The sequence below is a fragment of the Choloepus didactylus genome, chromosome 1 (genome assembly GCF_015220235.1).
Source record: "Choloepus didactylus isolate mChoDid1 chromosome 1, mChoDid1.pri, whole genome shotgun sequence".
NCBI lineage: Eukaryota > Metazoa > Chordata > Mammalia > Pilosa > Megalonychidae > Choloepus > Choloepus didactylus.
Window position 1 is genome coordinate 105,530,594 of NC_051307.1, and position 13,633 is coordinate 105,544,226.

The following is a 13,633-nucleotide window of genomic DNA, read 5'->3' on the forward strand; positions in this document are numbered from 1 at the left end:
CACAATAGATTTTGTTATTCCCAAATGAAGTGAGGAAACATACTTTACCCCAATCTCTAATCTATTTAGTTTTTAAAGATTATTTCTAGAAGATGCAATGTGTGTTTACTGAGTATGGGGACTGGATCTTCATTATTCTTTTGCATGCTTGTGTACCCATATTGCTTCGAGGGAGAAGGACAACCCAAATAGCTCTCAGGCATCAAGGGGGAGGGGGTTTGGGTACTGGGTAGATCAAGGGAAAATGACCAAAATGGAGATGGAAGAGACAACAGCATAGCTAAACCAACAAGAAACAGGAGCCAAGAAAAAGTAACAACAAAATGTATTTAAAAACAGACTTCTCCAGTTGGCATTTTGAATGAAATAGCTAACAATTAGCTTCAACCCTCTCTATTGAGTTTCTTTTGCTCCTGAAGTTCTCTTGAGGCTTTAATTCTTGAAACTCGGGTGGCAGCACCAGACATTAAAACCCCAAAGGGAGAGGTATTATTAAACCTTTTGCTGGTTATTCTTTTCTGAATGCAAATGGACAAATTCTTCAACCCCCTTATTCATTTCATGACAATCATTAGAAGAAAAATTTAGGCCAAACTTGCATATTGAAAATAAAAACAAAACATACAAAAAAAAAAACAAAAACAAAAAACAAAACCCTGCAGATAATAAATATCGCTGATTCACTTATTTTAAACAAAGTCCAATTTTATTCACTCTTAATATCCTTGCAGTCCATTGTATATCTTTTGCACTGATCCTTGTTTTAATAGCTGTTTGAGACCTGAAGGAAGAGTGGACAAACAACTCCATTAATAAAAATGTGTCAACTTTCCTAGAGTTTAAAGAGTATGTTTCATGTGGAGGCTCACAAAAGACCAAATGACAACCAGAGACTAGAATTAGACAAACCACTAACAACTACTAATCTCCAAGTTCATCGCGTGGGAATATCCATACAGGCAAATGTGCATCCAAGATGATCCCTTGACTCTTTTCCCCAGTCTCTTACGCACACACACCACACACACATCCCACATAATCTTAAGAATGAGAAATGAGAAGAGGCCTTCAGAACGGAAAGAAAGCCCTTCAGCTGCTTTCTCTCCTGTTGCTTTGTTCCTTTTTCAGTTTTTACCTCTTTTATCACTCCCCTTTCTCTCACTGTCCCTCTTCTCAACCAGTGGGCACATACATCACCTTTAAACTTCTAATCTTCCTAACATATACCTCACCTTTTCTTTTACAGCTTAGTCCAACTAATTTTTTAAGTGATTCTGTTTCATACCCACCTATACAATCCACAGTCCCTAGGTTTTAAAGCCCAGTTTCCACAGCCTTTTCTAACACAGTGACAAAAAGGCTTTTAATTTTGCCTTTACAGAGAAAGGGGAATTCATGCCTATCCTTGTATTCACAAGTGTTAATGGTTGATGCCATAGGCGGGTTCTTTTTATTGCCTACTCTCTTTAACCAACCTGTTCTCATACTCACATACACTCTTACACACACATACTCATTATACTGCACCTTCTTTTGCTTCCTCTGTCAACTGTTCTTTTGGAAAATCTACATCAAAAGTGATTATCAAAGAGCCCTTGATGTTGTTGTTGTCAAAATTGGGGAGCCCTTCCCCTTTCTTCCACAGCTTAGCTCCCGGCCTAGTGATCTTATCCCGGGAAATATGAACCTGGAAAGTAAAAGGCATGAACTGGAGTGACTGGTACTCCCAAAGTACATCCACAGCTTCTGGTGAGAACTGATGCACAAAGCTAATGTTACAAGCTCAGCAAGGAAGGATAGAGGGAAAAGAGAAACATCATTCAGGCAATGTAAGTCAAAGAAAGAAAAAGTTCTCCAAGTTAAAAGAAAAATCAAACACAAAAATAAAAAGTAAGACTATAAGAACAAGATGGCCAAAGGCTGTGCAATCTTAGTAGCTGTAAAATATGTGGCACTGTTACTGCCAGGTATTCAGCAGATGAGTAATGAAAGAAGGCAGAACAGTGGTTCCAAATGAATGAAGCAGCTGAAAAAATCTCAAAACCACCCAAAATTAAGGCTTTAAAAGGAAAGGAAGCAAGAACATTGTTTACCTTGTGACCATCCAAGTGAGTAATATCCATCTCAAAGCCAATAAGAGACTCAACTAGTGAGACTGTCACATTTGTATATAAATCATCCCCTCTCCTTTCAAATATTGGATGCCTAAAAACAGAAAAGATTAAAAGAAACATTAGTTTACATCTACCTTTGGGAAGAGTTCAAAAAGATTTTAGAAAAAAATTGGAAAAAGAAGAACACCACTCTTTCAAACAATAAGCATTTATGAGACACTCCTTTGTCCACAGAATTAATCGAGATTAAAAGCTGTGTAAGTCTTATTAAACCCTACCCTAAAGATGCTTACAATCAGCAGAAGCCAAAGCATGTAAGTAAAACTATAATATAAGTAATTAGATTATGAAGAATGGATGAGAGCTTCTGACAGCGGGGGTCAGTAGAACTGGACATCAGGAATGGGTCTGTGGAAGTGAGTTCCTGAGCTGTGCTCAAAAAGTTATTTGGGCCCTAGATATGCAGATGTGGTAGAGACCAGGGAGGAAGGGTGGGGATAGGGTAAGAGGCAATTCTGGCAAAGACAAGGAGCTGAGAAGGTATCAGGCTTATTTAGGGAATCACATGTTCCAGTTTTTCTGGGGAGTGATGAGAAACACAAGGTAGGTTAGGAAAGCTGGAGGAAAGATCACTGAGATTAAAGGGTACAGTGAAGGAAAAGACCTAAGCAGTGGGGGAGACAGGGGTCCATCTCTCCATATTCAGGTGGCAACCCTGTTTCAATGAATCCTTAGATGCAGAAGTACTGCTGGTTTCTGATTTGTAACAAGAGAGAAATAATAAACAAGAAAGATTAAGTCCTGGGGAAAATGATTATCTAAGTAGTACTTCATGGTGAAGAGAAGCCCACAAGGGAGAAGATCTCTCTCTGCAGAAAAGCTGCAAAATAATGTAACAGAAGGCCCTTTCTACGGAAAAGTCTCCTATTCTTGTATGGTACCATATTTCCTCATTTAAAATTACAGTTAATTACAGATCTTCTTGACTCTTAATCGTTTGCCTCTGTCTTTCAGCTCTTCACTTGTCTTATCATTTCTTTGCTTCCAGTATCTTTTGGATATGTAGATCTAAATCAATAAATAAGTGGAGCTCAATTGTAGGCCTCAACCCCAAATTTTATAACTTAAATTTTCAGTATTGTAAAGTTTCAAATAATGATTTAGAGTACCAAAGGCATGAAACAGACGAAAAGGCCTGGAGATGCTATGGTGGTTATACATCTCTATCATCTGACTCATCTGAAAAGCAAGGACTGAACACAAGGCCTCTAAAATTAGATCACTTACTTGACAACCTTGATTCGGAACCGTAAATCACCTGGTTCCCCATCCACATGAGGTTCACCTAGTCAGAACAGATTATGACATACCGTAAATCACACAAGTCAAATACCGCAAACCTATTTGGCAATTGAGAGAGAATTTTTTAAAGTCATTAGTTTAGCCATTGACTTTGTTAGGTCTACCTGTGTGAGGGCAGGTCTCTACCTGGTCAAATCAAGTTTAAGATTATAAGTGATCACCCGTGCCTCAGGCATAGCCATAAATAACTTCACTTACTTCCTGAACAAAAACCTTAAGTCTTAAAACTATTTTTTTTTAAATCTTTTAGTTTTACCCACAAAGGTGAGGTCTAAGAGCATTTTATTAAACATCAAGTAGAGTTACATGTCTTTTTTTATGAGTGAATTAAATTTTTATATGACTTAGGCTTCTTGAACAACTTTTGGCCAAGATATTAGAAGAACAAAGAAGAATGTTACTCCTTAAGGTGATCAACCACAATGGTTAAAAAGGCTTTCTTACATCCTAAAACTGGTTGAAGGGTATTGGGAATTGTATACACATTGACTATCTGGCCATTAAGATATGGGTTGTGGTGTGGGAGAGGGTGGGCAGTGTTCACAAACAAGCAGAGAACAGAAAGTTATAATAATGAAACATCAATATCAATATTTTACCTTCTCCAATAAAGGGATACTCCATGCCATCTCTCACCCCAGGTTCTATTTCTACCTCCAGTGTTCGTTCCTCATTCACTAATCTGAGACAAAGAAAATTAAGAAAAAATAAAATATGAATGAAACCCCAGATACAGATAAAGTTTTACCTACTCTATCAGAGCTTTTTCTTAGAAGTCTACCTTGTACTTCTACTTGACAAAACTATCTGATATACATTTATATCTCATACAAAAATCCAGGGCAAAGCTACAAGATGTTAAAGATCCAAACCACCCACTGCTGCCTCCAAAAACCTGCAACAGACTGATTACTTTGAACGATGTGATCAGTAATAGAGAAAACTACTCACACTTACATAAATTTGTACGTGGAAGGATGGGATCATGTTATCAGGAATCTAGTAGGAAAGTTCATCCTATCTGATTTTTTTTGTGATCCCACAAAGAACTAATCTATTTCTGAAATATATGTTTATATATGTATATACGTGTATATACAACTGGCAGTTACAAGTTCTGAAGAGGATGATAAAGCAATTTATGACATGGTATCACAAATCCATCAGAGGTGAGTGGCAAGGAATGGATTAAACATCAACACGGACAACTGTTCAGTCATCGTGATGTTTAAAACCCTTTCCAGTGCTAAGGAACAATTAAATAGTTGTTTTTTTACAACATAATCAGCAAATATTAATGCTCTAATCTGAAATATCAGGTGGACATATGATTGCTTTAATATTCCAAGTGGGAAGGAAATGCAACATCAACACCTGTTAAGAATATTTAGAAACAAAGGGTGTTGCCTACTAGATTCAGAAACATAAAAGGAGATATTTAGAAGCAATACTTTTAGGAAAAAATGTACATTTCTTTGCTCTATTCTCTACTCTTTAGTAGAACATGAAAGAGAAAAGGCAAAAAAATCTAGGTGTGGACCATCAGCATCTTATCAGATAAATGAGATTATTAGCGTTTCCTGGTAGAACAAAGAAGGTGCTTTCACTTACTTGACATTAGGGCACTCATCACAGACCACCTCCTGGGTCATCTGGAAGCGCCCGGGACCAAGCTGGGTGGTCCGCATCTCCTGCCGGCAGTTGCATTTCCGTTTGCCAGGTGCCTGTCTCGCCACAGGTTTGTTTCTAACTACCTGAGAGATGCATAAATAACATCAGCTCGGTCGGGTGCCTCAGGATTGAACTTGGGTTAGGGGACATCAAGACCTCTCTCAGCCTGTAGTTTCCTCAACCCATCAGGGCTTTCTGCACTTACCAGGGTGGAACTTTCCCCCTTCTGGAAATTTATCCCTCGGGGTTAACTAAAGTTGGCAGGACTCTTTGAGGAGTCACATATAAGCCCCAAAACAGGCATGAAGCAAACAGATACTTAAATGACTCAAATTCTAATGTTGGAGGAGAGAGAGAGGGGAGTAAGAAAGAATCAAAAAACAATGTGTATGATATCAGCATTTCTATCCCACAACTAAATGCTACTGAGTTAAAGTAATTCACAGAATTACTATCTTCTAAGAAATCTGAGCTGTGTAAAGCATGATCCCTGAAGAATAACCAGTCTTCAAAAGCTGGTATGTAGTTACCACCCAATCCTATGATTAACCTAATGAAATGCCTCTTTGTTTCAGGCACCTCAATCTCGGGCTGTTTTCCAATGTTCTCTCATCTGATACTTTAATACATAAGAAGAGACACAACCATCTCTTTGTAGCTGACTTGCAATCAAACACTCCAATCCCAAGAATGTGGAAATTAACTTTATATGAAGAAATGTATTCCTACTTTTGCCTGCTTAATTAGTCAAACACCTAACCACACAGCAAGTGCTCACGCAGCAGTATGACACAAACGCTCAGAGAAAAATCCCTAAAGCCTACCAACATATGAAAGCCCAAGCAACAGAATAAATCATAACAACAACAATAGTAGTGATGAGAGCAAACACTTTATAATAGAGCACTTACTATGTGCCAGGCAATGCACTAAATACTGCTAAGTAAAATAAAATGGTTGCCTGCCTTGGCAGTGCTGGGAATGAATCCCTTTCTGAGATGTGACAGGGACTTTTTTCAAAAGTTAAAAATAAAAGTGGGTCTTCCTGGAAAAAAAAAACAACAACAAATGAAACACATCTTGGAAAAGTTGCAGTTTAAGCAGCACTTGGAAATAAGCTGGTTTCAGTCCCACAGAGATAACCTATCAGAAATAAACGTTGTAATCACCTTATGATCATTCCCCACTTTGTAAAACACTCCTTTATAAAAGGGAACCCAACATTCTCTTTGGAAATCCCCTAATTGCCTTTATTTTTTATTTATTTATTTTTTTTAATTCAGTTTTATTGAAATATATTCACAAACCATACAGTCATCCATGGTATACAATCAACTGTTCACAGTATGATCATATAGTTATGCGTTCATCACCACAATCTATTTCTGAACATTTTCCTTACATCAGAAAGAATCAGAATAAGAATAAAAAATAAAAGTGAAAAGAGAATACCCAAACCATCCCCTCATCCCACCCTATTTGCCATTTAGTTTTTACTCCCATTTTTCTACTGATTTTTTTTCAATTTTTTAACTTTGTTTATCAAAAAATTAAAAACAAACAGGCAAACAACAACCAAAAAAACCCCACAACATTTCAAACAAAGCAATGGATTAAGGAAAACAAATAACCTAAAATAACTACTTTGCTTCCAACATGTTCCTACCATACCCCAAGAAAATTAATAAACCATGTCCAAACAGAGGAGTAAGAAAAACAAATAATCTAAAATAACTACATTGCTTCCAACATGTTCCTACCATACCCCAAGAAAATTAACAACCCCTAAGAAAACAAAGGAATAAGAGAAAAAAAAAAAACCTAAAATAACTCTATTGCTTCCAACATGATCTTATTATATCCAAGAAAGTTTACAAACCATAATCATTCCTGAGCATTCCCATAACATTGAGATTACCCTCCATAGTTTATCTGTTCTTATTAGATTATCATTCCCCCTCCACTAATTGGTATCTCTAGGTCCCCTACATTCTACAGTATAAAACATTGTACATTTTTCACAGAATTCACATTAGTGGTAACATACAATATCTCTCTTTTTGTGCCTGGTTTATTTTGCTCAGCATTTTGTCTTTTTTTTTTTTTTTTTTTTTTTTTAATCTTCATTTTATTGAGATATATTCATATACCACGCAGTCATACAAAACAAATCGTACTTTCGATTGTTCACAGTACCATTACATAGTTGTACATTCATCACCCAAATCAATCCCTGACACCTTCATTAGCACACACACAAGAATAACAAGAATAATAATTAGAGTGAAAAAGAGCAATTGAAGTAAAAAAGAACACTGGGTACCTTTGTCTGTTTGTTTCCTTCCCCTATTTTTCTACTCATCCATCCATAAACTAGACGAAGTGGAGTGTGGTCCTTATGGCTTTCCCAATCCCCTTGTCACCCCTCATAAGCTACATTTTTATACAACTGTCTTCGAGATTCATGGGTTCTGGGTTGTAGTTTGATAGTTTCAGGTATCCACCACCAGCTACCCCAATTCTTTAGAACCTAAAAAGGGTTGTCTAAAGTGTGCGTAAGAGTGCCCACCAGAGTGACCTCTCGGCTCCTTTTGGATTCTCTCTGCCACTGAAGCTTATTTCATTTCCTTTCACATCCCCCTTTTGGTCAAGAAGATGTTCTCCGTCCCATGATGCCGGGTCTACATTCCTCCCCGGGAGTCGTATTCCACGTCACCAGGGAGATTCACTCCCCTGGGTGTCTGATCCCACGTAGGGGGGAGGGCAGTGATTTCACCTTTCAAGTTGGCTTAGCCAGAGAGAGAGGGCCACATCTGAGCAAGAAAGAGGCATTCGGGAGGAGGCTCTTAGGCACAACCATAGGGAGGCCTAGCCTCTCATTTGCAGCAACCATCTTCCCAAGGGTAAAACGTGTGGTAGAGGGCTCAACCCATCAAACCACCAGTCCCCTATGTCTGTGGTCATGTTAGCAACCATGGAGGTGGGGTAGGCGAATATCCCTGCATTCTCCACAGGCTCCTCAAGGGGGCACTGCATCTTTTTTTTTTCCTTGTTTTTTTTTTTTTTTTTTTTAACTTTCCCTTCTTTTTTAAATCAACTGTATGAAAAAAAAGTTAAAAAGAAAACAAACATACAACAAAAGAACATTTTAAAGAGACCATAACAAGGGAGTAAGAAAAAGACAACTAACCTAAGATAACTGCTTAACTTCCAACATGTTCCTACTTTACCCCAAGAAAGTTACCTAATATAGCAACATTTCTGTGAACTTGCTCCTACTATATCCACCAGAAATTAACAGACCATAGTCATTCCTGGGCATCCCCAGAACGTTAAATAGCTTATCTGTTCTTCTTGGATTATTGTTCCCCCTTCCTTAATTGCTCTCTATTACTAGTTCCCCTACATTCTACATTATAAGCCATTTGTTTTATATGTTTCAAAGTTCACATTAGTGGTAGCATATAATATTTCTCTTTTTGTGCCTGGCTTATTTCGCTTAGCATTATGTCTTCAAGGTTCATCCATGTTGTCATATGTTTCACGAGATCGTTCCTTCTTACTGCCGCATAGTATTCCATCGTGTGTATATACCACATTTTATTTATCCACTCATCTGTTGAAGGACATTTGGGTTGTTTCCATCTTTTGGCAATTGTGAATAATGCTGCTATGAACATTGGCGTGCAGATATCTGTTCGTGTCACTGCTTTCCGATCTTCCGGGTATATACCGAGAAGTGCAATCGCTGGGTCGAATGGTAACTCTATATCTAGTTTTCTAAGGAACTGCCAGACTGACTTCCAGAGTGGCTGAACCATTATACAGTCCCACCAACAGTGAATAAGAGTTCCAATTTCTTCACATCCCCTCCAGCATTTGTAGTTTCCTGTTTGTTTAATGGCAGCCATTCTAACCGGGGTTAGATGGTATCTCATTGTGGTCTTAATTTGCATCTCTCTAATAGCTAGTGAAGCTGAACATTTTTTCATGTGTTTCTTGGCCATTTGTATTTCCTCTTCAGAGAACTGTCTTTTCATATCTTTTGCCCATTTTATAATTGGGCCGACTATTGTCATTGAGTTGTAGGATTTCTTTATATATGCAAGATATCAGTCTTTTGTCAGATACATGGTTTCCAAAAATTTTTTCCCATTGAGTTGGCTGCCTCTTTACCTTTTTGACAAATTCCTTTGAGGTGCAGAAACTTCTAAGCTTGAGGAGTTCCCATTTATCTATTTTCTCTTTTGTTGCTTGTGCTTTGGGTGTAAAGTCTAGGAAGTGGCCGCCTAATACAAGGTCTTGAAGATGTTTTCCTACATTATCTTCTAGGAGTTTTATGGTACTTTCTTTTATATTGAGATCTTTGGTCCATTTTGAGTTAATTTTTGTGTAGGGGGTGAGGTAGGGGTCCTCTTTCATTCTTTTGGATATGGATATCCAACTCTCCCAGCCCCATTTGTTGAAAAGACCATTATGGCTCAGTTCAGTGACTTTGGGGGCCTTATCAAAGATCAGTCGGCCATAGATCTGAGGGTCTATCTCCGAATTCTCAATTCGATTCCATTGATCTATATGTCTATCTTTGTGCCAGTACCATGCTGTTTTGGCAACTGTGGCTTTATAATAAGCTTCAAAGTCAGGGAGTGTAAGTCCTCCCACTTCGTTTTTCTTTTTTAGAGTGTCTTTAGCAATTCGAGGCATCTTCCCTTTCCAAATAAATTTGATAACTAGCTTTTCAAGTCTGCAAAGTAGGTTGTTGGAATTTTGATTGGGATTGCATTGAATCTGTAGATGAGTTTGGGTAGAATTGACATCTTAATGACATTTAGTCTTCCTATCCATGAACATGGAATATTTTTCCATCTTTTAAGGTCCCCTTCTATTTCTTTTAGTAGAGTTATGTAGTTTTCTTTGTATAGGTCTTTCACATCTTTGGTTAAGTTTATTCCTAGGTACTTGATTTTGTTAGTTGCTATTGAAAATGGTATCTTTTTCTTGAGTGTCTCTTCAGTTTGTTCATTTCTAGCATATAGAAACATTACTGACTTATGTGCATTAACCTTGTATCCCGCTACTTTGCTAAATTTATTAGCTCTAGTAGCTGTATCGTCGATTTCTCAGGGTTTTCTAGATATAAGATCATATCATCTGCAAACAATGACAGTTTTACTTCTTCTTTTCCAATTTGGATGCTTTTATTTCTTTGTCTTGCCAGATTGCCCTGGCTAGCACTTCCACCACAATGTTGAATAACAGTGGTGATAGCGGGCATCCTTGTCTTGTTCCTGATCTTAGAGGGAAGGCTTTCAGTCTCTCTCCATTGAGTACTATGCTGGCTGTGGGTTTTTCATATATGCTCTTTATCATGTTGAGGAAGTTTCCTTCAATTCCTACCTTTTGAAGTGTTTTTATCAAAAACGGATGTTGGATTTTGTCAAATGCTTTTTCAGCATCTATTGAGATGATCAATTGATTTTTCCCTTTTGCCTTGTTAATGTGTTGTAATACATTGATTGATTTTCTTATGTTGAACCATCCTTGCATGCCTGGAATGAACCCCACTTGGTCATGGTGTATGATTTTTTTAATGTGTCTTTGGATTCAATTTGCAAGTATTTTGTTGAGGATTTTTGCATCTATATTCACTAGGGAGATTGGCCGGTAGTTTTCCTTTTTTGTAACATCTTTGCCTGGTTTTGGTATTAGATTGATGTTAGCTTCATAAAATGAGTTAGGTAGTGTTCCATTTTCTTCAATGTTTTGAAAGAGTCTGAGTAAGATTGGTGTCAGTTCTTTCTGGAAAGTTTGGTAGAATTCCCCTGTGAAGCCATCTGGCCCTGGGCATTTATTTGTGGGAAGATTTTTGATGACTGATTGGATCTCTTTGCTTGTGATGGGTTGGTTGAGGTCTTCTATTTCTTCTCTGGTCAGTCTAGGTTGTTCATATGTTTCCAGGAAATTGTCCATTTCCTCTACATTATCCAGTTTGTTGCCATACAGTTGTTCATAGTATCCTCTTATAATTTTTTTAATTTCTTCAGGATCTGCAGTTACGTCACCTTTTTCATTCATTATTTTGTTTATATGGGTCTTCTCTCTTTTTGATTTTGTCAGTGTAGCTAGGGGCTTGTCAATCTTGTTGATCTTCTCAAAGAACCAACTTTTGGTGATATTTATCCTCTCTATTGTTTTTTTGTTCTCTATGTCATTTATTTCTGCTTTAATCCTTGTTATTTCTTTTCTTGTACTTGGTTTAGGATTGGTTTGCTGTTCATTTTCTAGCTTCTTCAGTTGATCCATTAGTTCTTTGATTTTGGCTCTTTCTTCCTTTTTAATATATGCGTTTAGTGCTATAAATTTCCCCCTTAGCACTGCTTTTGCTGCATCCCATAGGTTTTGGTATGTTGTGTTCTCATTTTTGTTCGTCTCTATATATTTAGCAATTTCTCTTGCTATTTCTTCTTTAACCCACTGATTGTTTAGGAGTGTGTTGTTTAACCTCCAGGTATTTGTGAATTTTCTAAGTCTCTGATGGTTATTGACTTCTAATTGTATTCCATTGTGGTCAGAGAATGTGCTGTGAATAATTTCAATCTTTTTAAATTTATTGAGGCTTGTTTTATGTCCCAGCATATGATCTATTCTGGAGAAAGTTCCATGAGCACTAGAAAAGTATGTGTATCCTGGTGATTTGGGATGTAATGTCCTGTATATGTCTGTTAAATCTAATTCATTTATCAGATTGTTTATGTTTTCAATTTCCTTATTGGTCTTCTGTCTGGTTGATCTATCTATAGGAGAGAGTGATGTGTTGAAGTCTCCCACAATTATTGTGGAAACATCAATTGCTTCCTTTAGTTTTGCCAGTGTTTCTCTCATGTATTTTGTGGCACCTTGGTTGGGTGCATAGACATTTACGATTGTTATTTCTTCTTGCTGAATTGCCCCTTTTATTAGTACGTAGTGGCCTTCTTTGTCCCTCAAAACATCCCTGCATTTGAAGTCTATTTTATCTGAGATTAATATTGCTACACCTGCTTTCTTTTGGCTGTAGCTTGCATGAAATATTTTTTCCATCCTTTCACTTTCAGTTTCTTTGTGTCCCTGTGTCTAAGATGAGTCTCTTGTATGCAACATATTGATGGTTCATTTTTTTTGATCCATTCTGCGAGTCTATATCTTTTAATTGGGGAGTTTAATCCATTTACATTCAACGTTATAACCGTGAAGGCATTTCTTGAATCAGCCATCTTATCCTTTGGTTTATGTTTGTCATATTTTTCCCCTCTGTCTATTAATATCCTTTATTGTACCCATACCGAATCTCTTTAGTACTGAACCTTTCTCCAAGTCTCTCTGTCCTTTCTTTGTTTCTCTGTCTGTAGGGCTCCCTTGAGTATCTCCAGTAGGGCAGGTCTCTTGTTAGCAAATTCTCTCAGCATTTGTTTGTCTGAAAAATTTAAGCTCTCCCTCAAATTTGAAGGAGAGCTTTGCTGGATAAAGTATTCTTGGCTGGAAATTTTTCTCACTCAGAATTTTAAATATATCGTGCCACTGCCTTCTTGCCTCCATGGTGGCTGCTGAGTAGTCACTACTTAGTCTTATGCTGTTTCCTTTGTATGTGGTGAATTGCTTTTCTCTTGCTGCTTTCAGAACTTGCTCCTTCTCTTCTGTGTTTGATAGTGTGATCAGTATATGTCTCGGAGTGGGTTTATTTGGATTTATTCTATTTGGAGTTCGCTGAGCATTTATGATTTGTGTATTTATGTTGTTTAGAAGATTTGGGAAGTTTTCCCCAACAATTTCTTTGAATACTCTTCCTAGACCTTTACCCTTTTCTTCCCCTTCTGGGACACCAATGAGTCTTATATTTAGACGTTTCATATTATCTATCATATCCCTGAGGTCCATTTCGATTTTTTCAATTTTTTTCCCCATTCTTTCTTTTATGCTTTCATTTTCCATTCTGTCATGTTTCAGGTCACTGATTCGTTGTTCAACTTCCTCTAGTCTTGTACTATGAGTGTCCAGAATCTTTTTAATTTGGTCAACAGTTTCTTTAATTTCCATAAGATCATCCATTTTTTTATTTAGTCTTGCAATGTCTTCTTTATGCTCTTCTAGGGTCTTCTTGATTTCCTTTATCTCCCGTACTATGGTCTCATTGTTCATCTTTAGTTCTTTGAGTAGCTGCTCTAGGTGCTGTGTCTCTTCTGGTCTTTTGATTTGGGTGCTTGGGCTTGGGTTATCCATATCGTCTGGTTTTTTCATATGCTTTATAATTTTCCGTTGTTTTTGGCCTTGTGGCATTTGCTGAACTTGATAGGGTTCTTTTAGGATCTGTAGACCAATTGAAGTCCTTATCTCTAATTTATCAAATCTACAGCTTCGTGGAGTACACTTTCTGTAACTAACCAGCAGGTGGTGTCCACGAGCCACCTGTTCTCCACAAGCCAGTTCTCCCCTGCTTAGCCTTTTTGGTG

General features: G+C 37.4%; 1 protein-coding gene across 1 annotated transcript in view; it reads right to left on the bottom strand.

Annotated features, from left to right (window-relative positions):
• Positions 1 to 309: 309 nt before the first annotated feature.
• Positions 310 to 13,633, bottom strand: part of DNAJB11 (DnaJ heat shock protein family (Hsp40) member B11) — a 37,342-nt gene continuing 24,018 nt past the window's right edge. The window contains exons 5-10 of the mRNA XM_037838811.1: positions 5,088 to 5,230; positions 4,076 to 4,158; positions 3,402 to 3,459; positions 2,094 to 2,205; positions 1,528 to 1,687; positions 310 to 781 (exon numbers count right to left, since the gene is read on the bottom strand). Coding sequence (XP_037694739.1) covers positions 717 to 781; positions 1,528 to 1,687; positions 2,094 to 2,205; positions 3,402 to 3,459; positions 4,076 to 4,158; positions 5,088 to 5,230 — 621 coding nt within the window. The 3' untranslated portion in view covers positions 310 to 716. The remainder of the gene's footprint in view (positions 782 to 1,527; positions 1,688 to 2,093; positions 2,206 to 3,401; positions 3,460 to 4,075; positions 4,159 to 5,087; positions 5,231 to 13,633) is intronic.